This window comes from Onychomys torridus, chromosome 3, assembly GCF_903995425.1.
Source record: "Onychomys torridus chromosome 3, mOncTor1.1, whole genome shotgun sequence".
Classification (NCBI taxonomy): Eukaryota; Metazoa; Chordata; class Mammalia; order Rodentia; family Cricetidae; genus Onychomys; species Onychomys torridus.
In genome coordinates, this window is record NC_050445.1 from 63948791 (window position 1) to 63974947 (window position 26157).

Genomic DNA, 26157 nt, shown 5'->3' on the forward strand with positions numbered 1-26157 from the left:
TCAGTAGACTGGGGAAGACTTCAACTTATAGGCATTTTGCTTCTAATGTATATGAATATATGTTTTGCCTTTGTACTAATTTGTTCCTATTTTAACCTTTAAAAATATTTTATTATGATGACAATATATATATGGGTTTGTGCACATGAGTGCACAGAGCAACTAGAAGGGCCAGATCACCAGGAGCTGCCTGATGCAGGTGCTGGAACTGAGTTTGCATTCTTGAAAGAGCAGGAGGTGCTCTTAATCCTGAACATCTCTCCAGTCCCTCCATTTTAACCTTTACTGAAACTTCTGCCTATTTGCCTAAATCTTTAGTGTTTTAGGCCATGTACATTTCAAAGTAGAACCCATTTAAGCTTTAAAACAATTCAATTAACCAGAAAATGCAACACACTATATCTAGTAACAGAGCAAGCTGAATCTATCTTATCTTATCAAAAATAAAAATGTTTCAAAATTTATAGCAACATTGCAAATACTTTATATTGTAACTGAGTTAACAACAAGTATGCTGGCAAGACAAGACAGAACAAAACAAAAAAGAACCATTGAGTAAACACAAAGGATAAAAGCCAATAGTAACAGATCAGTAAGTGTTAGGCTACAGTCTAGTTGTTAAAACAAGTAATATTGCCAAGAAAATATATGAACCCCGCTCCCCAGAATCTGGTTACATTGGTAGTGAATTCTTCCAAGTACATAAGTAGTTAACCTGACACACTCTAATTCTAAGATCTTAAGAGTCATTGCTAGAAAGGAATGTTCCAGGCAACAAGCTGATGAATAAGGACATGTAAGTCTTCAACAAATATCTTAAAAAGAACATTATATATAAAGTAGATTTAACATTTGAAAAATCAATGTAATTCAGAATATTAAAAAAATGAAAGCTGATCACATCCATCAGTGTAGAAAGTAAATAAAATATAACAATAATATTTTATAAAACCTTCTTGGCACGCTATAATGTTTCTGATATGACAAAATCTTTGCCAAAATATCTAAGAAAACAGGATATTTGATACTTAATGAGGTCAATGTATGATACTGAAGGTTTTCTTTTGAATTTGAAAATGAAATTATCACAATTCAGCATTCTGTTGGAGGCTCTTGACAGTGCAATAAAGACAAAAAAAGGAAAAGAAATAAAATCTAGTGACCATAAAAGAAGAAGTAAAGTCCTGTTCTCTTTGACTTGCTGTGTTTACAGTCAGAGCCAACCAGTGTTAGCATAGCGCTCTATCTCATTTCCCAATTAGTGCCTTCATCTCATCTCTATAGTTATCTCCACATAATTTCATTGATGTGGGTCACAGTTTCTCTTGGTTGTTCTTATCCTATGTTAGTATAGAGTTTCTCCTTGAGTTAGAAAAGGCATCTGTTGTGATCTTCACCATTCATCTTTACAGCTTATAAGTTAAAAGGAGTAGGCACATTCTCTCCCACTCCATGGAACAAATCCTTATAGAAAGGCCTGAATAGACTTGCTTGGGTTATTTATCCACACAATAGGACAAGTAGTCTCAATAGCATGACTCATCTCCATAGAGAGGAGACAGGAGGGCTTTGTTGGCTGAAGTACCAACCAAAGACATGTGCAATGGGGGAGATAACTCTGAAATTAGAGACAGTGCTAGAGACTCAAAGTGGACTGTCCAGTTCCTTAGCAATGTGACAAGTGGCAACCACATTCACTTCTCCAAAATCTAAGGGAACAGCCTATTGATCATTTTGGCCCAGTTAGAGAAAGCTGTCATTAGACTCCCACTACCAACAGGCTGTCTTTGTATGGATAGGCCACATTTTATTTATTAATTTATCCATCAGTAGAAACTTCAGTTGTTAGGACTAAAGGTTTAAAGTCACAGAGAAAGGCAGAATGATGTTTTGGAAATTTAAAAATGACTAAAGTCTTTCACATTACAGCTGTAGAAAAATAGCTTAGAGGATGAACCCTCTAGAACCCTTTAAAATATAGCACTGTAGACCAACTTGAGTGAATATAAGTAACAAGAATGACTGCTTAGGTTGGGCAGTTATGATTAGAGAATAGTGTCATCAAATTAGAAGTTGGCTAGCAAGACCAGAACAGGGCTCACCTCAAGGACGACATTCCCTTCACTACCTCGGGCTTTCTTTTTGTGCAGATTTGACGTCATGCATGCTCTTTACACATGGACAGAAACAAAGGATATCAAATTCCCACCTTGTCCTATCCACCAATAAGACAGTGAAGCACAAGGATCTGGTGATTTTACACATTTTCAATTACTAACCACCCCCTGTGCTCCCTTCTAAATCTTCCTACTGTGTCTACAGTTGGAAAAATAGAACAAACTTGTTATTTAATAAAAATATAAATCAGGATATAAGTTAGGTGAAACTTACAGCCAGGAAGGGAGAAATCATTCATTCTTAACTGTCATGTAATTATTGTGGACAGCATCTCTGATGAAATCTGAGGAAATTGACATCCCCAGGAGATGCCTTGGCTCACAGGAATTGGAATGATTTTATTTTGTCTTGCATACCTACTGATGTCTTATCTGAAAAACAAGCGAGAAATAATGAGTAGTGCTTTGGGTAGAGAAGGAAGGGGATCCTAAGGAGCTGAAATTGGGTATTGTTTTGAAAGAAAGAAGTGCTTTGAGTTCAGATGCAGAACAGAAATGTCAACCAGCAGGTCTTGACCCTAAAGAAAGTAAGAGTGAGTTTGAGGCTGACTTTTGACACCTTGCATGTCTACTTTGACCTTTTATAGATTTTACCAGGGAAATTACAGGATCCAGGCCCTTGTGAGCTTCAGAATTAAAATGTTATGAACTCTTCACTCTTTTGCCAGATATGTCCTAGAGAATCCACTGAACTCCTTTTAATAGTTGTTACAAAAATTACAGTCTAAGAAATTCTAGTGTGCTAGGAAGCAGAACCTGGAGGAAATGGAAGTGAGAACAAGTTTGAAAAGCACAATCAAGTAGAGTCACTTGAACTCCACATTAATACTGTTAGCTTGGGAATGGAAAGAAAGGGAGGAATGAAAAGAAATGCCAACTGGAGCTTAAATGTGGATTGTCAGGAAGTTTGTATACTAGACAAAACTGGAAACATCAACATAGCCCTGAGGTTTTAGCCTTAAAACAACATTAAGGAGAATTAAGAAAACCCAGAAGGCAAGATGACTGGAAGAGACTGTTGAATTTGAGAATATGGTGACACATTCAAGCAGAAATGTCCAAAAGAATGGTGGGATTAAGTCACCAGGTAAACAAACCAGCCAGAGTTAGAATGACAAACAGGATATTGGTGGAACATGACTACTCACTATCTGTCTGCTCTCATACAGATCCCTTCTGTCTCAAATGCATGTCATCTACACAGGCAGATCACTACACTGCTTGTGAAATAGAGGGGAAAGGACACGTTGATATTAATAGGCCTTGAACACTCCTGCTGAGGACTGCATGTGAGTAACTCTTAAGTCACAGAATATTGAGTAAAACTGACCAACTTTTTCTTAAGGCCTTCTGAATAAAGAGATGTTTCAATGTGCTGCAGCCAGCTACTTCATTATTTCACTAGCATGACACCCTGTTGGCATTCTCTGATGCAGTTAAGACATTCTGTCCTCTTCAGATGGATATGGGGAAACAGGGACAACCTCCCTCTGGCAGGAGGAAAGTCTTCATAACCTTTTGTTATCCTAGTTTCTTAATATCAGCATTTTGATACTAGTTAGGCATATGTGATGTCTGTCATTAGTCACTATCTCCCTATAATGGAAGACATCTGCATGTAAACAGAAGAATCAACTATAGTTTAATGGAAAGAAGTTAGAAATAAACAACTTCAGAGGGTTCCTAAAAATGGATATTTACATTATATATTTTCATTTAAACTCTTTATCTTTAGTGTGTGTGCGTGTGTGTGTGTGTGTGTGTGTGTGTGTGTGTTCTCTTGCCAACCTAGAATGCAATGTCAGTATTGCATTTTATCCAGAAGTATAATGTAAATAATACTTTAGCATAATTTGAGGGACTGGAATAGTAATGCTTAATTCTTTGGTCCCTAGCCCCATGAAAACATGTTAGAATTATTTCTATAGCAATATTATTTTCTACAAGACTCTTTGATAATCTTTAGCAACCAATCTAGCCTTTTGATCTTGAGGCTGTAATATCAGACTTTTGAGGAAAACTACCCTGGTAAGGAAAGAAAGAAAACAATCCATGTTTCCTATCCAGCAATAGACAACTTTTATAGGTGAGCAGACAATAAGACAAAGATGACATTTGTTTCAAAAATTATACATTGACTCTAATTTTGCATCAGAAATGGCCTTCTTATAAAAAAAAGGAAAAATAAAAACTTTGCTAGAGAAAACTTTTATGTTCATGAAATGCTACCTTTTATTAAAATTGTAATGCTCATGCTTTATTTCAAAATCGGTGTCAATGGAAAATCCTGTAGCCTATATTTGTGAAGATCATCTCTGTGGAGACCAGAATCTGAAACTCTGCCTCCACTACACAGAGTGATGAAAGCTTGGCACTAAGAGCCTCAAAACTTGCTGTGCTTTAAGCAGACTGTGTCTACTTTCTTTCTTCCAGAGAAAAGATAGTCTTCTAATTCCAGTAGATACATTTCAATAAAACAAAAGAAGGTACATGGGCAGACTCAGAAAGGTTAAGATTATGAATTGTACAGGGGTTGGGGATTTAGCTCAGTGGTCACTCGCCTAGCAAGCGCAAGGCCCTGGGTTCGATCCTCAGCTCAAAAAAGAAAAAAAAGATTATTAATTGTTTCCCTTGCAGACAAACCATCACCTTCCTGGCCAGAGTGAGTGTGAGGCCTCAGGAATGAAGTGAGCACATAATCTTCATTCTCCCAGACTAACCAGTAGAATCTTTATCATTCTTCAGTTAGCAGAGGCTTGTAGGCAAATTCTTCACATTCCAAAAGCTGGTGAATAATGGTCTGTTCCCTATCTTCAGCACTCTCTTAGAGAATCTGCTCTGCTCAATTATGCCCCGCCCCCAATCTGTGCCAGTCAATCTGATATACCAATCTGATTTTCTCTCCCAGAGCCAGAGACACTATCTAGCAAAGATTCCAATATGGATCATACTGGAGAGTTAGAGAGACATGGATCTGAAGTTTTCCTTTTGGGGAAGCTTTAGAGAGAATGATGTGGATGATGCAGAAAGAAGACACTACATAGAACCCAAAGGGCAAAAACAGGTAAAAAAAAAAAATTGACTGTAGCAGGGCTTCCTATAGAGCTTAGCTCTATCCTGTGCAACTGATGTCCAGGATATTCACTTTGAAATTATATTTATGTGGCTGGCTGCCTTGCTGTATCTACTTATCTACCTATCATCTGTCTGCCTGTCTGTCTGTCTACCTATCATTTACCTGTATCTACTTGACTGTGTAATCTAGCCTTTCCTTTCTTCTCATCTTCCTGTTGCTACAGAATGTAAAAAAAAATTAATAATCATGAAAAAACGTAACATTATATCAAGATTATTCACTGACTGTTGGCCCCAATGTTCATTTAAAATTATCATAGAAATAAATTTGTATATGATAGTCAATTGCAGAGGTTACTCTTGAGTAATGAATGGCAAAATCCCTTAAATTTTGTAAATATAAAAATTCTTAAAATATGAGGGGGTTATAGTATTTCTGAATTGATAGCCACTAAAAATAGACATCTCAGACATATGATAATCCCTAAACTTTCCTATTTCAAGCATTCATCAGTGCTCATACATGAAAAGTCCTGTGCAAGGGAAGACAACTGGTTGATTGTGGACTGCAATTTAACCACACATTGGCAAAAGTTTCAGGTAGTCATTTGTACTTTATAGTGTGTTCCTTAATCTTTAGCATCAGAAAACTGGGTAAGCTGATATGGGAAGTTCCAGATCCCCAAATATTAGATTCAATGTGTTTTCAATATTTTCACAATTTGGAGAAACTGTGATAATTTTGGAATCATTCACCCCAAAGTGATGAACCTAAGTCTCCACTCACAGCTTGGCAACTATCTCTGAGATGAATTTACTTTAATATGAACCTATTTTGCTGAACATGAGAAAGTAGTAAATTTGACAGCTACCATAAATCTATGCACACAAACTCTCTAGACCATTTATGCCATTTATACCTTCATCTTACATTTAAAAAATAAATGTGATAGACATATAGATCAGTCCTAGATCCTTGCTTATCATAAGTAAGGGCTTGAATTCCATCTGAAGAACTACAATGTGTGTGTGTGTGTGTGTGTGTGTGTGTGTGTGTATGTGTGTGTGTGTGTGTGTGTGTGTGTGTGTGTGTGTGTAGAGCAGATTAGGACTAGCTTACAAATAAAATAAGACTGATTACAGTCTGAGTCCAGCATATTTTGATTGCTGTTTCACAGTGAGCCAGCTCCACATGCTGTTAGTATGCAAGATGTCCTCTGGCAGTACTCCGCTATGTACTCAAGTCTGAGTCTGTTTCATCCTTTTGCTAATATAATTGTCTTGGGGCTAAGGCCAAAGTGTAGTAGGAATCTTAAAGAGTCGTATTAATAAAATCAAACCTGAGGCCAGTTAATGGGGTGACTGCGGGAAGATCAGAGAAGCAGAACAAGCCATAGCTACCTCACCTCGCCAGATCCTCAGCTGGTTTTGTTTCCTTAGACTGCAAGCTTCTGTGTCCTCATCCTAATGGCACTCAGCTGAACTGTGTTGCTCCAAAATCTGAATGCTTAACCAGCCAAATGCTGCTAGTTTCTGGTCTTCACGCCTTATATAATCTTTCTACTTTCTGCCCTCACTCCCTGGGATTAAAGGCTGGATTTCTGGGATTAAAGATGTGTGTCACCATGCCTAGCTATTTCTAAAGTGGCCTTGAACTCAAAGATCTGGCTAGCTCTGCCTCCCAAGTGCTGGGATTAAAGGCGTGCACCACTACTGCCCAACTTTTGCTATGGCTTCCTCTGAGCCATTTTCTAGCCACCATTTTTGGCTTTGTTCTAGTGGCTGTCTGTTCTCTGACCCCAGATAAATTTATTAGGGTGCACAATATTGTGGGGAACACAATACCACCACACCAAAGGGTTGGTAATTGTTTTTATAAAGTACATACTGACAGAAGAAGAAACTTAATTCTGCCTCTTTTTTTGGTATATAACTCATTGGATTATACAAAATGTGTTGCTTAATATTAAAATCTGGGTTTAATATTTTATATAACTTAACAAAAATGTTAGTGTATTATTAGCATCTCCAAAGCCTTCTTTACCTCCTCTCACCTACTGGGAAGGGAACCCAGGTTTTCCAGAGTTCTAACATCAGGAGTTGATTTGGGATCCATGAAATTCATGTCAATAACATCATACATTCTAAATGCACACTTACATCATTTCATTCACTGAAAATTATGTTTGTAAGATTCTTTTGTACTACCACATGATCTGCAAGTTTGTGCTCTCATTGTGTATGTTTCTAATGCATATTTTTACCCAAATTCCTTTACCTTTTTTTTTTTTTCTTTCTGCTGAGGGACTGCTGCATTGTTTCCAAATAGAATACTATGATTGTTCTTTCAGTTTGTATGTGTACCTTTCTGTGATATAGACCTAAGAAATAAGGTGGAGACCCACAAGAGTAGGTATATCAATATTTGAATTTAGTAGATAATGTCAAACATATATCTGTTGTTGGAGTTTTCCTGCCTGGCCCACAGTTAAGACAAATCTCTCTCACCCACCAGGCCCATAGATGCTCAGACCCAACCAAGTAAACACACAGAAACTTACATTGTTTACAAACTGTATGGCCGTGACAGGCTTCTTGTATTCTACTTCTTCTATCTTAAATGAACCCATTTCTATTAGTCTATACTTTGCCACGTGGCTTGTGGCTTACTGGTGTCTTTACATGTTGCTTGTCATGGTGGCAGCTGGCAGTATATCTCCACCCAGCCTTCTACTTCCCACAATTCTCCTCCTCCTTGTCCTGCTTACCCTATCCTTCCTGCCTGGCTACTGGCCAATCAGCACTTTATTTATTTTAACCAATCAGATCAACACAGTTGACATACAGAACATCCCACAGCATATATCCAAGTGGGTTGTGCCAATCAACACCATCACCAGCTGCATTTGAGCATTCCATTTACTCCATGTCTTTATTAACATTTGGCATTGTTATACAAATGTACAACACATGTATTTTGTAGATGTTTTTTTTCCTATTGTGATTTCATTTTCATTTTGTTATGTCTGGCAATACTAAACAGTATTTAATTAACATTTTGACCATTTACATATTCTCTTTTTTGAGGAAACTTTCAGAATAATTCATTTATTTGTGTTGTTTGACTATGTTTCTATTGATTTGACAACTTTGCATGTCCCTTACAGCTCTCTGTGTCATCTTCACATAATCCTTTATCTGATGCATATATTACAAAGACATCAATTTAGCAGCTTTTCACTCATTTGTGGTGATGCATCATTATAAAAATACCTGTCCATTCAAAAAGATTGGAAAACTTGCTGGACCTCACAGACAAGTTAATAATATACCTTGAGGTCACTTAAGCCATAAGTCTAATGTCCTGCTGTGTACTCAGTCTGTTTATTTAAACTGCTTTTAAGAGAACAACATAACAAATAACCTTATTGCTTTGGATTTCCCATGTAATCAGTTTTACTACCTAAATTGATGCAGAATGGCTATATTAAGTTATGTACTCTTCTATGTCCCTTAGCCAAAGAGCAATGGATATGTGCTTGCATGTGTATGCTAATAAATGCTGAAAAAAATACAGGCTGGTATTGTGGAAAAATCTTTTTGTACACTGTGAAGAAATGTTGCTCGCATTGGTTTGATAAAGAGCTAAATGGCAATAGCTAGACAGGAAGAGGTTAGGCAAGATTTTCAGACAGGGAGAGAGCTCTGGGATGAAGAAGGTCAGAGTCACTGGGAAACACAGGGAGAAGCAAGGTGAGCATGCTGTGCTAAGGAAAGGTACCAAGCTACATAGTAGAATGTAGATATGGGTTCATTTAAATTGTAAGTGCTAGTTAGTAATAAGCCTAAGCTATTGGCCAAGCATTTATAATTAATAATAATTCTCCATGTTGTTTATTGGGCAGCCAGTGGTCCTGATTAAAAATCCTGCCTACACATGGCACCCAACATGGGGAATCTTTATCCACATAGGGCCCGAGAAAGCTTTAACAAAAAAGACTTTGGAACACAGAGTTAATTCAACTTCCTGGTAATCAAGGTCTTGTGAATAGGCTCAACATACAGATACTGCCTGCACACTGGAGACAGTCATCATCCTGCACTAAACTGAGCCACACTGGGTGGTGGACATAACATTTTAAGATTTGTCTCATGTGATCAGAAAACATTACAGATGCTCTGTAAAGACAGATTGAGTTGAAAAAAAAAACCTATAAACAGATTACAATGTGTTTAAAACTGTACACAGGATTAACAAAGAAAAAAGAAAGGATATGGACAGTCATAGGAAAAAATAGTTTAAAAATGATAGTCTTTAAAGACAAAAGTAAAATAATAAAAAAATAAGCCACATAGAAATGAAAAATACACAAGGCAATCTGGATCCTGTATGGTGTTGGGTGGATTTTCAATTTTTTTTAATTACTGATAAACAATAGCTATTGAGAGACACTGGATTATGAAAACTTCTAATTTAAACCAAACTATATATTTTTAAAAAGTCTTAACTTCAAAATAAGAGTCAAAAATATACTGCTTTGGGAAGGAGGCTATGCTTTTACTTCCACAAAAACAGAAAAGCTATCAAATCTTTCAAGGTTAAATAAGATCAGATTTAATTGATGAAGATCCCCTGAAAATCCTGGCTACAGACATAAAAACAAAACAAAACAAAACAAAACAAAAACTAAGAAAACAACAAGACACATGATGTATATTTTATCTGCTCAGACATAAAGCAAAAAAAAAAAATCATCTTTGGCTGACTTTTGTACAATGCACAGTCTATACTTGTATTAATGAAGATATATATGTTACCTTTAAAAGTTGATGTGTTTTCAGAGAAGAGGACCAGACATCAATGAAATCAAATGGCCCAGGAGATCCAACATCTCAGAGCACCTCTGTTGCAGTTTCCTCAGAGTTCAGCATGCAGAACAGCTTCGAGGCTGTCAGCTAAGATGGTCCAGCCTCACAGATTTTTCCAGCCAGGACATTATCCTGATTTTCTCAGGGTCTAAAAAGTTTTAAGAGCTTGTACAATGTTATCCCTTTGTTTTCACTTGTAATGGAGATAAAAAGAAACATGAGACAACAGAACAGGAAAAATAAAAATTCTAATTTTGTGGAAAAGTTCAGGGATTTTTCTGCCCATGTTCTTGCTTTTGTAATTATTGCAAGAATACTTAATGTTATCTTGTCATCTTTAGTTAACAATCTCCTGAAGACAGTCAAGAATTACATGTTTTCTACAAGATTAATCATCTCTGAGAATAGAGGCAAAATTACTGATGCTATTCATCTCCAAGTCAATAAAAAGAGCAAGAAAATTTAACTTAAAATGGGAAAAGGTACAAAAAAAATTGAAAAAGAATTCTTTCTACTGTCAACTGTGACCATGATCAGTAATTATCATTCTGTATATTAAACCTACTTTCTACCTCATCTTTTGAATAGCAAAAAGGGATGGGGTAGGAAGAAGGATCATCACAGTGTGTCCATGAAATGAAAGCCTGTCATTTGTCTCAATGAATCTCCTGGGCTTATTTGTTATAACTACCCCTGACTTCAGTCATCATTTAATGGTGTTGCTTTTAGAGAATAGTAGCTTACTTTAGCTTTATGAAATTGTTTTAATGCTATTGAGTTAAGTTTATTTCCCCCAGTTAATATATCACATTGAAAACTGTTTGGGGTGTGTTTTCCAGACACAGCCTTATAGCAGACTTAAGCTATGATTATAGTCAACATTTGTGCTTGAGAATTGATTTATGTTGTCAGTGTTTATAATGGAAAACACCACTTTTCAAAGATCATACTTTCAGAAAGCTCCCATTATAAATACTGTATCACTGCCATACAGTAGCAGTACAACTGTAAAACATCTCAACACAGATTGTGAACTATTTATCAGTTTTCAAAACCATTATTTCTTTGTAATCTCATAATAATCCTTTGATATAAAATGAACCACCGCATTCCCACTCTTCCCAACAAGCTTTTAAACCCTTAAATCGACTCTGCTCCATGAAAACAAGAATTAGGTATCCGTGTGTAAGTTTTAAAGATCTAAGAGAGAGTGTTTAAGAGCTAAATGTCATAGTTTTTTTCTAGACTTGGAACAAAGGCATTAACGAGGAATGAGAGACTCCTCACTATACTACCAAGAGTCCTACTGCAAGGAGATGGGTTTACTGAACTATCAGGAACGAATTGATTTATCTTTCTTCCTTGATGAGAGACTCAGGCAGTAAGACGAGACTCTTCAACAAAGTTTTCCCTGATTTTTCTTCATCTGATTTTGGGTGAATCAGGAAAGATGAATCAACCATCCTTCTGGCCGAGAAGGAGTAAATATCCTGGGTTAACTTTTGCCCTAACTTAAGAAAGTACCATACTGGAGGATCAGGAAGAAGTAAACACCCTGACACTTCAGACTGCAGACCCAGCCGCCACAGCCACTTCCGGAAGCTCCGCCCCGCTCTAGACCAGGTTTCCATCACGCCCCCTCGCCAAGAGACCAGAGCTGACAGAGAACTACATTTCCCAGAATGCAATTAAACCTCATTGCAGGGCGCCTATAAGTGTCCGGGTGACGACATAAACCGGCGCGGTGTTTAGACTACACTGATGTCGTGGCGCTCAGAGGCAAAAAGTTGGTGCTCTGAGGGGCCCAGGGACTGAAGTCGAGGTCCGGTGACCCTGGCCCTTTCCTACCCACTCCTCCTCGCCCGCCTTTCCCTCTCCTGGCAGGATGAGGCGTGCAGGCCTGGGTAAGAACAGGACTTAGGTTCGAAGTTTGGGGACTTTGGGACCTGTTAGGAGGAGGGGCGTGGGAGGAAACGCTACCGGCCTTCTGTCAATGACTGTGGTTGGAAAGCGAACTTTGGGTTCTTTGAAGGAGGTACCAAGTGGAAGCGCATCATTTGTCCCAGATCAGAGCAGTTTCCTTAAGTTTAATTTAGAGGAAAGTTTATATGATAGTTTGCACAGAGTGGTGAAATATTTATTGGTAGTCTAGATTTTTCTTTAGGTGCTAGTTTGGGAAGTAGCCTTGTTTCCCAAAGCCTTGCTCTGGTTCCCTTTCTTTACTCCTTCTGGATCTTACTTTTCTTAGAAGTGACATTTGGAGAGTGGATGGTAAACTCTAAACCGGCTAATAATGATATATTAGTTTCATTTCAGCGAGTTACAAAGGTAAATGTATGTGTCATTATTGTAAAAGTGGCAGCTGTGAAAAGTCTGGGTCAAAGGCGATTTTCCTGGGACATTTCTGACCTAGACCTTGTCCCACTGTTAAGGCAATAGATGGTGATAAGCTTTTGATGACTTAACACTTGTTCTTGCCTTTATGGACCAGGAGAAGTACTAACAAGATGATTAGAATAGCATTTTCTGGTTTTGAAGTTCTCCATTAATATGTTTTATTTTTAAGAAGGAAGGGCAGAGTGCTTGAAAAAATGAATGTAATGTTGAAAAGGATGTTACCATTCTGTCATAACTTGGAAAAAAATTAATAAGTTCTAGGTGTTTAAAGCCAGTGAATGAACAAACACTTTCAGTCAGACACAGAAAAACAAATAAAGCCTCTTTTGTAATAGAACTCACTGCTAGGTATGAATTTTAATTTTATGAAAAGGAATACAATACTCATGACAGAGCAGAGAGATGGTGGTATTTTTAATAAGGTTGGTTATAGAAATAGAGAGTGGGTAATTTAAAATCATAGAAAAATAATGGCAGATGAAGATGCCAGTAATATAGACTTACAGTTATCAGTAAATAGTTGCATGTGAAGCAATTTATAAATTTAGGGTTTTTTTTCTTTTTTTTTCTTTTTTTGGTTTTTCGAGACAGGGTTTTTCTGTGTAGCTTTGCACCTTTTTCCTGGAACTCACTTGGTAGCCCAGGCTGGCCTCGAACTCAGAGATCCGCCTGGCTCTGCCTCCCAAGTGCTGGGATTAAAGGCAAATTTAGTTTTTTGAATGCTTGCAGTCATTGGAAGAAAGTAGTCATGTCAAATAACCTGAAGAACTAATTTCAAACAAGATTAGTCTTACATGCCCAGATTCTTTTCGTCACTAATGACAACAAACTTTATCACAACATAAATTTTATGTGCGTGATCATTGAGACCCAGTAGGGTGTGCTTCCCAAAGCTTCCAATGTAACTGAGGAGCAGAAGATAGATTGCTTCTGAAGCAGAAGACACATTATGATCTAAGATGGTAACTTTTCATCCCAACACCAGTTAGGCTCACTAAATAGTTGAGTGCCAAGGAGATTTAATACTGAATGGGTCATTGTGTACGTTCTGGAGCCAGAGGAACTTGAAGGATGCTGTTGAGAAGAGGTGTTGGGAGAAGTGGGTTCTAAATGGGAAGATGACAAAGATTCAGGAAGAGGGACATAAATGACAAGAGATCATGGTGACCAAGTTGTCTTGAAGCTAGGACCCTGAGGCATTCTGAAAATCTTGTCTATCCAAGGATTTTACATTTCCTCAGTAGGCCAGTGGCCCATTGGGACGTTGTTTGTGCTGTATTGTTTTCATTACATTCAGAGCAGGGACTTGACAATAGGTTCTCAGCTCTGATTGTAGGTTGGAATTACTCAGAAGAATATTAAATTAGATTTTCAATTCCATAAGAATCACTAGACTGGAGTCCCCTCCTAATTCTTTTTAAAGTGCCTGTGCAGTGGAGGTCCTTTCCATTGGTGTAAAGTTATGGAGACTTTTTAAAAGTGCCAATGTGTGTTTACCTGAAAGTTTAAATTCAAAATAATAGTGAATGTGATAGCCATTCATATGTAAAATCTGCCACACTGCACATGGGTTGTTAAATGAATTGGCCTGCTTATTGGTAGAACATGCTTCAAGGAAGTAGTGTTTTTCAGAAATGACATAGGCTGAAGATGACCTTTAGTACTTGTTTTAATTCTCACAGAAAAAAATGGGCTAAGCTTGGAATAGGAACTCTTGTATGTTTTGTTATGTTTTTCTGTATTGGGGTGGAGAATGATTTGAAGAAAAATCAATTTGGAACTGCATTAACAATTTCTGAATGAAAACTGAGAATTTTACTTTAAAAGAACAAAGTGGAAGAACTCTAAAATTAAACTTATGATTGCCCAGAGAGTCAAAACAAAATAAACAAAATAACCATCAATTTTGAATGAAATCCTTGATGAAGTTATCCAGTGATTAACTTTAGACATTCCAAAATTACCTATTTGGTGATATGTCATCTCCAGATCCTTAGTCACATAAAACAAGTTAAAGATCTTGGATCTTGTTAAAGTTTGCACAGAATATTTTAAGTGGTGATTTTAGTTGGTGAGTAGGAAGACATAATTATGCCCTTTAATCTGTTTGAAACCATGTATTGAGAACTTCAGGGATAGCATGCCTTGGAATATTCAGCGTTTTGTTGTTGTGGTGGTGGTGGTGGTGGTGGTGGTGGTGGTGGTGTGTGTGTGTTTATGGAGATATAGAATGATTAATGAATACATTTGGTTTATACTTTTATAGTTCAATCTAGAGGTCAGTGTTGATGTTATACAGTCAAAGCTGTAAGGATTCAAGAGTTTTGCTATTTCAATAAAATTAGATTTGTGCTGTACTTTGAAAGAGTTTCTTATTCACACAGTAACCATCCTCCAGCTGCTAGACTTATGCTACCCATTTTCTCAGCTGTTACTCCTACCGTTCTTACTACCATTGCTACTCCATTTGCTGTCTGAGCCTGTGGTAGCCTATAGCTTTAAGGCTGTCCTTTTCTCCTCATTGGGCCCCTAAAGAAGCTGCTTCCAACCATGGACAAGACAACCTAGTCCCTTTAATACATTCTGCACTCTTGTCAAAGCATGCTAAAGTTTGGAGGCTTTGTTCTTCTGCAGTCCCAATATTAAAACTTCCAGTGCTAGTCCACCCAACAGTATAGCTTCTCGACGGCTGACTGAGACCAAGAGTCATTCTGTTGAGAGGTCTCCTGTCTGGGAAGTCAAGCTAATCCAGTATACTGCCACAACCATGGTCAGTTTATTCTCCTAGAAATACTGAATGATTATGGCCACTGTTCTTCATGGTTTTCCCAAATTCTAAACATTACTCTTCTTTACTGTGTAGCCCACTTTCTCCCTTTACTAAGAAAATTATGATATCATTTTATAGAAACTTGGTGAACTAATACCCTCAGTCCCAACACATTTCTGTATGTATTCGCTGCCTAGTGCTCACTGTACCTCCTGGTTTCCTGGTCGGTGACTACCAAGTACTGTGGGAGACAGATGAATGGGAACTGTACTTTCCAAACCGTCTAGAGTGAGTGCAAGTTCTATTAAAAAAAAAGGCAGAAAATTGGTAGCTCCTCGATAATTTGAAAAATGAGTGACATTCTTCAGAAATCTCAACTAATGGCCTCTACCCGCCATTGCATCCATTCCTTTCCTCAGCTTTCACTTCTGGCCTCCACTTCCCTTCATTCTTTGGCTTTTCACCACTTGCTTCTAGAAGAGAAGGTTGCTAGTGGAAAAAAAATCTTTCTGCCATGAGAACCCCTTCCTCCACGTTATCTTCCCCCCTTTCCTCTTACAGTCAAGCTTCTCTGATGGGGAGATAGATTGTTCTATGTTTATGTCCTTTAATAAAACATATTTCTAATGTGCAAGAAATGTCTTCCAAATACCCTTGTATAGCAATGCCTGTTTTAGTGTCTTTTAAACAATCAATAAGTGATCAATAAATGTGTATTGAAGAAAATGCATACTTTGCTTAAAAGAGGGTATGAAAAGAATTGTAATCTCTGGTTCTGATTTTTTAAAAATTGATTTGCAGTGTGACTATTATAGATATATGTGGTCTGCAATGCCCTCCAGGGGTCTTTTTCAGTTGGTTTTAACTACTAAGCTTTGGGAAATGCTTCCAGTTTTGCAGTTCTGCACATGTGCCTCTGATCCTTGTAGGTGAAGGAGCACCTCCTGGCAGCTATGGCAACTATGGCTATGCCAGTAGTGGATATAACGCCTGTGAAGAAGAGAATGACAGACTCACTGAAAGTCTGAGAAGCAAAGTGACTGCTATAAAATCTGTAAGTACAGAACGAATACTGTCCACATTTTAACCTGTAGATTTAAACTTACTGTCATCTTAGTAAGGAACTCATTTCAAAACTGTTGTGCAGTGAGGTCAAAGTGCACCAGAAGTTCAGGCTATCCATTAAGTAAGTTAGAAGATGTGGTAAGTGAAAAAAAATAGGGTATTTTTGTTTAATTTCTTTTCTCAAACCTAACTATATTTGGGTTTGTGTACCTAGCAAAATCTAAAATGTACTGTACATTAATGCAGTAGTTCAAACAGAGCCAATCATATTTTCTATATAATTTTAGGTTATAGATAATGCTAACTTGTAATTTTTTCCAATTTGTTATTATAGTAAAGAAAAAATATTTAAAATAATCAGTCTAGACTTATAATCAAAGAAATTCCATATTTTGTTAGTAAACTATTAAATGTGTATGTGTGTATTTGACTTGTTCATATGAATACTTGTACACTGTAATATCTAAGGAATACACAGGAGAAAACATTTAATTTCTATGAATAAAAGAGAAAACAAATTATGCCAGAATAACAGAACCAGAGAATGTTAACAAGTAGGTTGAATATTATAAGGAAGAGAAGAGGAGAATGTCACTGTTGGAAGGTGGAGCTCCAGGAGTCCAATCGACGAGAGAGAGAGAGAGAGAGAGAGAGAGAGAGAGAGAGAGAGAGAGAGAGAGAGAGAGAGAAGATTATATGAGCAGGAGATATGGAGACCATGATTGGAAAAAGTACAGAGACAACTAGTCAAACTAGTGAAAACGCATGAACTGTGGACCAACAGCCGAGGAGCGCCCATGGTACTGGACTAGGCCCTCTGGATAAGTGAGACAGTTTTTTAGCTTGAACTGTTTAGGGGGCCCCCAGGCAGTAGGACTGGGACCTGTCCTTGGTGCATGAGCCAGCTTTTTGGAACCTAGTGCCTATGCTGAGACACTTTGCACAGCCTTGGTGCAGGGAGAAGGGGCTTGAACCTGCCTCAACTGAATGTACCAGGCTCTGCTGACTCCCAGGGGAGACCTTGCCTTGGAGGAGGTGGGAATAGGGGGTGAGTTGGGGGGGAAGACTGGGGGGTGGGAGGAGGGAGAACAGGGGAATTCGTGGTTGATATGTAAAATGAATAGAAAATCTCTTAATAAAAAAATAAAAATAAAAAAGAAATAAAACATTTTATTGTCAGGTTGGAGATTTAGCTCAGTGGTAGAGCGCTTGCCTAGCAAGCTCAAGGCCCTGTGTTCGATCCTCAGCTCAAAAAAAAAAAAAAAAAAAAAAAAAAACCAAATTTTATTGTCGAATATTTCACTGGACAGAGCATCAGAAGAACCACTGAAATAGGTCTTCCAGCCTTTGCTGCTAGTGACTTAAATACACAAGTCTTTCTCACTTCCGTCTTTGATCCTTATTTGAGTTGTGGGCTTTCTCGTGTTTCTCTAACATGGCCCTGATTTTTATGCATAGACCCCCTGGGAGAATCTCTTAACTTGTTTCAGCTCCTCCTGGTCTACACGATGTTGTCACAGCCATTGGTGGATTTTGTTAAAGCACATCCTGCCCTCTCAGAAGTCTTTGGATTCCCCTGTTACTTGATAGGTTAAGTTCATACTCTGTAGACTGATGGTGCTATACGTTCTTCAGAGAATGGCCCCAGCCTTTCAGAACTTCTCTTCAACGCATCCAGAATGTATATGGATTTGCTGCCAGACAAATGAGTGTTCTCTTGTTCTCTGTGTACTGATGTTGCCCTATTTAATATTTTACAAATCAAACTGGGCCTTTAGCAGTGTCATGGTCTTCCTTCTTACTTTGAAGTTGTCTTCTTCATGAAAAGGTCCCATTGCTGCAGCTGCCTCTGCCCGTGCTTTATCTCAGTACTACACCCAGTATTAACTCATTCCCTGTAAGCCTAAGATCATTTGTGGCATGCAGTATAATTCCTTCTTAGCAATACTGAGTGAGTTTTTGTTAAAGGAATTCTGTAAGGTGATTTTAAAAGTATGTGTCATTGATTCTCTAGTGCAATAAACATTCTGTACACTTGTGAAGCATTCAATAGAAGTTTACGTTGTCACATGTAATTGGTGTTTAATTTCAGTCATTGGAAAATTAAATTGTATTCAGCTTGTACTCAAAATAGAGTTTCGATATATGGTATTGTTTCTGAGGTCATATTAATTAATATGATTTAATCTATGGACCTAATAATGTATAATGTTAAGAACCATAACATTGGGAAGGACATAGAATTGAATGTTTTAAGCAAACAAATGAAGAAAACCCTCTGGTGTTGATGATTGAGCTCCCATGTTTAAAGATGGGAGATTTCCTTCTTTGGCATGAATGGCATTCTAAAGTAGTTGGGTGAGTCACGCTACATGCTTTGTTATCTCTGACTGGATGAATTGGAGGAAAAGATCATATCTGATCTCCATAATTTTAATGTAATCCCATATCTGTATTGTCTATGGTTTTCACACAGATTAAATTAAGAAGGACATTTACAATTGTTCACAAAGACCTTCAGTAATTAATTGTATTTAAGTTTCTTAGAAGGTGTAAGCCAGTTCAGTCACCCTCTCCAATAATGCTAGTAGTCTAAGCTGGGGTCATACTTGTGGATTCCTGGGAACTTCCCTAGCACCCAGTTTCTCCCTATCCCCATGATGTCTCTCTCCCTCTATCATGGTATTTCTTAAATTGCTCTCCCACTCCATCCCTGTTCCATCTTGACCGTCCCATTCCCTTATGTTCTTATCCCCCATCCCCTACCCTCCATTGCCCCCCCCCCCCAGTTTACTCAGGAGATCTCCATATGTCCCTCTTTGGGTCTTCCTTGTTAGCTAGCTTCTCTGGAGCTGTGGGTTGTAGTCAGATTATCCTTTGCTTTACATCTAGTATCCACTTATGAGTGAGTACATACCATGTTTGTCTTTCTGAGTCTGGGTCGTCTCATTCAGGGTGATATTTTCTAGTTCCGTCTGTTTGTCTGCAAATTTCAGGATGTCATTGTTTTTCTCTGCTGAGTAGTTCTCCATAGTGTATATGTACTATATTTTCTTAATCCATTCTTTGGTTGAGGGGCATCTAGGTTGTTTCCAGGTCTGGCTATTATAAATAGGAAACCTTTGGTGAATTTGTTGTAAGGTATGAAGTATAATTTTGTATAGTAGCTATAATTACTTATAGTGTTGTTCCACACACTCAAATTCTTTTTATATAATTTTAGGTTATAGATAGCACTAACTTTATGGGGTTTTCCAATTTATTATTATATTAAAGCCAAAGTCTTTAACATAATGAATCTAAATTTATATTCAAATAAATGCCATATTTTGTTAGGAGAATACTAAATGTGTATGTCTATATTTGAACTGGTCATGTGAGTACTTGTATTTGCTAAAATATAAGAAAGGAATATACAGGTGGATATTTCTGTATGACTGAAAAAACATGGAATAAAGAATGCTAGAATAAGGGAGCCAGGAAGAGTATGTTAACACAGAGATTGAACAATAGAGAAGAGAGAATATGGTCATTGTTGGAAGGGGAAATTTGTTTGTTTTTGTTGTTGTTGTTTTTTGGGGTTTTTTTTGGTATGTGTTTTTTTGTTTTGTTTTTTTGTTTTTGTTTTTTTTGAGACAGGGTTTCTCTGTGTAGTTTTGGTGCCTGTCCTGGATCTTGCTCTGTAGACCAGGGTGGCCTCAAACTCACAGAGATCCGCCTGGCTCTGCCTCCTGAGTGCTGGGATTAAAGGCGTAAGCTACCACTGGAAGGGGAAATTTTTAAATTTATTTTCCAACAATTTCACTGGACCAAGTGTCAGGAGAAATCATGTATTTCTAGAATACAGTTTGATCTGAGAAATTAAATATGCTTAGTATTGCATTGTTGCCCTGCATTATCACTTTTGAATACCTTCGTGTAAGTAGTAATGTATATGCTTTCTTCATAGCTTTCCATTGAAATAGGCCATGAAGTTAAAAATCAAAACAAACTATTAGCTGAAATGGTAAGTCATTATGATTGTTATTAAGAAATTTTATCTAGTGTTTTCAAATTTAGTCTTGACCAGGTATAAGGAATTTCATTTTTTTAAACATTTTTGTTAACAACTTTATAAAGATAAAATTTATCTATTCTCTAATACTTTTAAAAATAATATTTTAATACATTCTTCAAGAATTTCCTATGATGTGCTTTGAGTATATTCAGCTCTCCTGGCTCCTCCTCTCACTGCTTTCTGCACCCTCCATCCTTTCTTTATTTTTATCCAGTTAAAACAGACCCTGACATTGTAAGTCCTGATGGATTCCCCTCCATTTTTAGCTAATTAGTTTATAATTTCTAGCAAATGTATTTTTACATTGTTCTTGTCTAAGATGTAAATAAAAAGTGGAGATTGTAGCCAATATATTTCAATCCTGGGAATAAAGCACTGTTAAAGACTGAAGGCTAATGGCTATTTTGAGTGGTCTTAGAAATCGGAATGGGTAGACCACTAGTCAAAAAATCAAAAAGCGCTTTATCTCCAACCAACTAAATGCTTTTCACTTAACAGATGCCTACTCCTTCAGCTTTATTTCCTAAGGATTACTGCTGAACAAATCCCTCAATTTGAGTAGACAAGGTCCCTTTGTTTCTAGTCTAAACAAGCTCGAGAGCATGTACCTTTTCTTCTCAGAGCAGCCTTCCAATCACTAATGCTACCTTTGGATACACAGCTTCTCCAGACCCTCCTTTGTTTCTTCACATGCATGCAAAACAACTGTCTAAAAGCAAATATGGCATTGAAAGCAGTGGTCTTTGAAAATGGATATTCCTGTTTCTTTCTTTTAATAAGCTCATTCAGAATTGCATAGAGAGGAGCCCCGGCATGTATACTTTTGAAAAGCATCCCAAGTAGTTCTGATGCAGTGACTCCTGTGAGGAAGCAGGAGTTTCAAGTGCGTGAGCTATGTGGGGACTAAGCTGTTCAGAGCCTCGTTGTGCTGGTGCCTTCTCATCTCAGGATATTGAGATTTGAATGCAAGTGCATCGTTTCTGCCCTGTGCCTGTCTGCTTATCTCTAATGCTTTCCTGGCTCTATTTTAACTTGGCATTTTTCTTATATGGATTTGAATCCTCTCTACTTATTGCTCCATCAACATTTATATTCTCCTAACTTTTAGTAAACGTCTCTGTATTTCAAAGTCGTCTGTCTAAACAAAAGGCTCTACCATTTTCTGTGCTAACCATATTAAGTTTTAGCCGAAGTCCTCCTATCTAAACATGCCCACATTTGACCTTGGGAAAATAGTGCCTCAACAGAACGTGGACAAAGACATGCTGGATAGCACACAAATGACTTGCCTTTATTGTTATTGCCTTTTTTTATCCATATAATTGAAATAAGAAAGACCTAAATCGTTTGAGCTTTTTAAATTACGCGAACTGAAAGAAATGCTTATTGGATAATGAAAGAGCCACTGAGAAAACTGCTTTATTTTGCATGGAGTAATCAGGCTGATTTCCCAAGCTAATAAATAGATACTTGAATTGATTAAACATACAAATTATCTTTTAAAATACCTACTAATAACTGTATGTAAATTGCTTGAATGAACATGTGTAGAATATTAGAATTTATTATGTTTTCCCTATTCTCTCATAGGATTCACAATTTGATTCTACAACTGGATTTCTAGGTAAAACCATGGGAAGACTGAAGATTTTGTCCAGAGGAAGCCAAACAAAATTGCTATGCTATATGATGCTGTTTTCATTGTTTGTCTTTTTTGTCATTTATTGGATTATTAAACTGAGGTGATGCAAGTTAGTGTGGGCTTTGAATCTGTTTCAGTTAATGTCTTTGGGTACCACTTTGATAGCCTGCATCCCAACATTCCTGATGGCCTTTTTCATTGAGGATTATTGGAGCTTTCCTCTTTCAGAAATCATACTATACCATATAATGTTTTTTGACTACTGTTCCTTATTCACTCACTTTGATCCCTGTTTTCAGGGGTATTGAGTTAGCCTGAAATCAATGTGGCTGTACCGATGTTTGTCCAGTCAGATTAAATCCCAAAATCATACCCTGTTGTCACATAAGTGTAACTCTCTGAAGCAAGTGGGAGAGCAATAGAATGCTAGAGAACCTGACATCAGCTTTTGTGGTGCTTGTTGGATGGTGGTAGAATGTTCCCTTTCTTTTGCTTGATGTCATCATTGGGATGATGCACTTTCCCCCACTTGTTATCATGTAGGTACTAAGTTTCTTTTCCCTACAGTTTTCTTAATACATTTGTTCACATGAATTCTTTGTATAAGGACTTCCTTGAGTAAAGCTATTGACATATTTCGATGGGCGCCTACTACACGTGTGCATCAACATAGGTATTGTTTTATATTAATGATGAATTCCATTGATCTGCTTTAGAAAAGTTTTCTGATGTCTAGCTGCTTTGGTGGGCCACTTGATGATTATTTGTGTCAGAATAATGTGAAGCTCAGTGATTTCTAAACTCTGTGTAGAAATGAAGTGTTCAGGAAACTCAGTTGCCTTTGTTCTCCCATGTGTTCAGCACAGGGACTAAAAATCGCAGTCATTGAGCCCCGAGTTCAGATCGTTGTTCTGTTCCAGTTTGTCTGCTTATGGAAATCAAACACAAGGTGGATTAGTACAAAATAAGTATTCAAATATTGTAAAACATTCTGTATTGATTCTACTTTAGAAATTTGCCTATTTCTAGGTTCAAAAATAAACTTTTATGAAAATATATTTGTGGCTTCTCTAGATGTCTTATATTCATGACACAGAATCTAAGAAATATCCCAGAAGCTCAGATTCTGAACAAAATGAATCAAATTGAACATTTGTATTAAAGCAGAAGATGTGAGACAAATTTTTACTGCAACTTCAACATCTTCTGTTTCTTTCTCTTTTTATCACGAGTCTATCCCTTTGGCCTTGAATGCATTTTCAATTCTTTTTGCTTATTTATAATTTCTTACAAGTTCAAGAACTTTTTCTGGCGTGTTATTTGAGCCTATCTTTTATAGGTCACAAACACTAAATCTGAGTGCAGTTAAATGACCCGAAGAGACAGGGCTGAGATGTAGGGAAGAAATGCTAACTAATGGGATTTAGATGTTCTTCGTTCTAGTCACCACACACACACCTTCTTTACTTGCTTGACACTTGGAGCCTCCATTTCTTTATTTTACATTTTACAGGCCTGTGAGATATCCATGGTACAGTATAGAGGAATGCTTCTGATTTACCAGACAGTAAGTGTTACTAATGTCCACATTCAATAACTACTGCTCATTATTTTCAAAACTAGACAGTAGTTTGGTTTCAGATCTTGAGATGATGATACAACCTTTAAGCAGGTATTTCTATTAGGCATTCAGAATGTGATTCATGTTTCAAGACATTTTTAACTGTCTTCTGCCAATTGCATGACAATAGAGCTTAAGACTTAGAAGTTACCATTAGTAATTTAAGTTGTAGTTGGGACTTACCAGATGGAAACACCAAGAGTCCCATTGGATGAGGTAGAAGTGATTCTCCTACAGCATCTATCAGTCTCACATATTTATTTTTGTGGAGAACTAAGCCTGACATTACATTATCACTCCCTATCACAGTGTGCTGAGATGCCTACAGGCAAGGGACTCCCGGAAGTACTCGCCCCACTGCTCCACTCAGAATCGTTTGCCAATCTTCTATTTCCTTTTGTTTGGAAACCTTTAAGAAGAAGCATTCTTGTGATCCATTTTTGGGAAAATGTAAAATATGAAAAAGTCCTATTCCTTTATAATAGTTTATAAACTCATTGCTATTTCTCTAAGAGATGTATGGCATTTTAGAGAAGTTGACTGTAATCATCAGCTTGATAAACTTCACATCATCTTTATTCAAATGGCCTGAGAATAACAAGTGTTAGTGTTTGTTATTGATTATGTGTAGGACAGCCGATATTTCTATTTTACGTGGCTAAACAATTTAGAAAGCAACTTAAAAATCCCAAATGTCCAAGTTTTTTCTAAAATTTAGTCACTCTTAATTCACTAGATGTTGTTCCTTAGAAGTATAACAAACATTTGCAAAATTGAAAGTACAACTTATTCTTATGGATATAATAGGCATCTATGAGTAGTATGGAGTGAGCTACGTATGTTATTCATGTCATTTAAATTATTATACATATTCTTGAATATTGTTTGAGCTGAGAATAAGTTAAATCTGACCTGTGATATTTTGAAGTAGAGCTGGAAGCTTGAAGTGGTGCCTGCATCCATACCAAGCTGGCTCTATAAAATTGGCTTTACTACATTGGATTTACTTAGGGAGAAAGTTGAAATAATGCTTGATAATTGGAGCTCAGTCATCAGACTGTATTGATGGATGAACTTACTGACAGAACTGCTTCAGAACTAAATTGCCTGTCACAGACCCTGGCTGCACCCTCCTTCTGATTTCAAGCTGATAACCCACTTGATTCACTGGATTTGTGAGACAGGAATCAAAATCACATACAGAAGTAGGGCACTCCTAAGCTTTCTGTGACAATTGAATGGAATCCCATTTGAAGAGTCAAGATGAGGCGCTTGGCAGGTGTTCTTTGTTGAGGTTCTTGGAATTCTGGTCTGTCACACCATCTCATATGTTCCAATCAATTTTGTCTTTCTCCTCCCACTGTCCTGCCAGTGCCAAAAGTTAACTGTCTTTTCTAGGAATTTTCTGGAATTTAGTTGATTTAGACTTGTTTACATCATCAGCAATCCTGATGGAGTTGTGTTTCAGTCTCCATCCTGGTTCGAGTTATTAGAGTGATAACAGACCTTCCAACATTCTAGAAGCAGATGTTTGACATGAGAGGAATAGCAAGTTGCTGAATTGTGCTGCACCAAGTCCTACCAACCTTTGTTTAATCTTTGGGTGAATATTAAAACACACAAGATGCTTTTAACTGAACAAGTCAAACATAGTAGATCTGACTTTAAATTCATGTAAGCTTAGTTAATTATAACCTTTGAAACTAAAGTGTAACTAAAATATAACCACATTTGTATTTTAAGTGTATATATTCTACAGATTTTATGGCACTTAATGCTTTTAATGAATTAAGTCAACTTTGCAGGCCTCAACAAGGGTCAGTACTATATAATTGTATATAGTTGGAATTTTGCATATTTATATTCCTACTGTGCTTTCTTAAGTATCTATTCCTGTAGTGTGGCTCATAAGAATGCACAGCTGAATCTGTGCGGATTCTTTGATGCCTGTAATGAATTTAAAAGTGAGCAGAAACACGAGACACCATTTTTTCAAAATATAAAAAACATTGTAATATATAAAAGCTTTAAGTCATTGATTTAAATCTTAAAATAATATAATTATTCTTTTCTCCTGAATCATTTTCTCATTTGTCAGTAATGAATAAGTGTTCTAGAAACTGATAACTTATTAGACTTTTGCATTATTTAGTAACCATTTGCTTTGGACCACTCAAGATAAACTCTTCCGGGGAAATTAGATGAGTGTTACATGCAATAGCATGTTTCAGAAAAATTATTGAAATAAAGTGCATTGGACTCTTAACAGATTTTATGCTTGGTTGTTTAAAAAGCCTCCTTTTAACATTTTAATTTCACACTTAAATTTAAATATTGAAGGCTATTAGAGGCAAGTTGCTTTTCTTCACACACACAAAACAATTACAGGATATATGACTGGTGAAGTCAGCTAAAGAGATTCATACAGTTAGATTAAAACCCTTTCAATAATTAGTGTATTATCTTTTAGATTATTGCTTTAAA

At 37.0% G+C, this 26157-nt stretch overlaps 1 protein-coding gene across 1 annotated transcript; it reads left to right on the forward strand.

Moving 5' to 3' along the window:
* Positions 1-11864: 11864 nt before the first annotated feature.
* Bet1 (Bet1 golgi vesicular membrane trafficking protein) lies at positions 11865-23110 on the forward strand. Its single transcript, XM_036180254.1, has 4 exons — positions 11865-12025; positions 16218-16342; positions 20303-20359; positions 22001-23110. The coding sequence occupies exons 1-4, from the start codon at positions 12007-12009 to the stop codon at positions 22154-22156; spliced, it is 357 nt and encodes a 118-aa protein (XP_036036147.1). The 5' UTR covers positions 11865-12006; the 3' UTR covers positions 22157-23110.
* Positions 23111-26157: the final 3047 nt, after the last annotated feature.

Excerpts from the sequence above, each read along its gene's own strand:
- Bet1 (XM_036180254.1), top strand. Across the intron at positions 16,343-20,302 it reads AAGTGACTGCTATAAAATCT|CTTTCCATTGAAATAGGCCA; the intron begins GTAAGTACAGAA and ends CTTTCTTCATAG. Across the intron at positions 20,360-22,000 it reads ACAAACTATTAGCTGAAATG|GATTCACAATTTGATTCTAC; the intron begins GTAAGTCATTAT and ends ATTCTCTCATAG.